This window comes from Blennius ocellaris (genome assembly GCF_963422515.1).
Source record: "Blennius ocellaris genome assembly, chromosome: 14".
NCBI lineage: Eukaryota > Metazoa > Chordata > Actinopteri > Blenniiformes > Blenniidae > Blennius > Blennius ocellaris.
This window is the reverse complement of record NC_137663.1, coordinates 5,949,811-5,951,041: the sequence shown is the minus strand read 5'-3', so window position 1 is coordinate 5,951,041 and position 1,231 is coordinate 5,949,811. Positions and strand designations below refer to the sequence as shown.

The following is a 1,231-nucleotide window of genomic DNA, read 5'->3' as shown; positions in this document are numbered from 1 at the left end:
CTGGTAAGTTTGTCTCTATTTGCTACTTAAATATGTTCTTCTACCTGAACAACCAGTGGCTGAAAACTGCGCACTTAGTCTCTATCTGATATGAGAATTCTTCAAAAGCATCGTGAGCCAGAGAAATGGCGTCTTTGGAGTTCCACAGGGACCGGTCCTGTAACCACCGTAGATTTGATCGACAACAAAGACTCCAACCCACCATTGTTTACATCACTTTTACTTTTCTTTTGTTGTTGACAAGTCAGACAAAAGTTTGAAAAGAAAATTGCACTAAAATGTCGGATTTTGTGACATGATATTGTGAACACTGCAAAAATTCCTCCGAAAAAAATATACTAAAACAAGAAAATGAATACTTAAAATAAGAAAAATGATCTGCCAACAGAACAAGAAAAATTTACTTGACAAGATGTTCAAAAATAAGAAAAGAATTCTAGCCCCATATGACCCAGCGTGATCTTGAAAACAGTCTTTTTGGACTCAAAACAAGTATTATTTTCATGTGTTATTATTTTCAAATGTTAGAATAAGAAGAATTAGCTTATGAAATGCCAGTTCAGGTCCTTTGGTTGCTGCTCAATCATCTTAAAATGAGAAAAGTTTAAGCCAAACAGTACTTATAACTAGTTTTTAATACTCAATGCCAAGATCAGTCTAGCTAATAAGAAAATAAAGTAATAATCATCTTAAAACTAGAATAATAATCTTAGCGGACAATTTTGTTTTAAGCAAAAATGACTTATTAGTCAAAAACAAGTCATTTTTCACTTAATTTAAGAAATTATATTTTGCCTAGATTTGACTTTTTGCAGTGAAATCAGGCTCAGATTCAGTCTGAGTGAGTTGTTTCCCCCCCCCCCCCCCCCCAGTTTCTCATCTGCGGAGCCTCCTCACATCATCTATGAGATCCGGATGAGGAGGCCGGTACAGGAGAACATCTACACTCTGGACTGAAGCACTTGTTGGACCACAATAAAATATCTGACTTTTCACATTGTTGTCTTTGTACTATTTTCATAGATTTTCAGCGTTTTGAGTTCAGCGATCAGACTGGAGACCACATTCTGAAATGTTCAAATCCCACTGTGATCATGGACGTACGTGATGTTCTGTAAACATCTAAAGCCAAGTTCAAGCAGGCCTAGAACTAGGACCAGACTAATCCAAAAGTAGGGCAAGACTGGTGGAAATCCAGAGTGAAATTGGTTATGACCCGTTTTAAACCAGG

General features: G+C 36.6%; 1 protein-coding gene across 1 annotated transcript in view; it reads left to right on the top strand.

The window, feature by feature from the left end:
* Positions 1-957, top strand: part of timd4 (T cell immunoglobulin and mucin domain containing 4) — a gene marked incomplete at both ends in the record, with an annotated part of 4,616 nt that extends 3,659 nt beyond the window's left edge. Inside the window, one exon of the mRNA XM_080508487.1 lies at positions 873-957. Within this exon, the coding sequence (XP_080364613.1) occupies positions 873-957 (85 nt within the window). The remainder of the gene's footprint in view (positions 1-872) is intronic.
* Between the last annotated feature and the right edge of the window lie 274 nt (positions 958-1,231).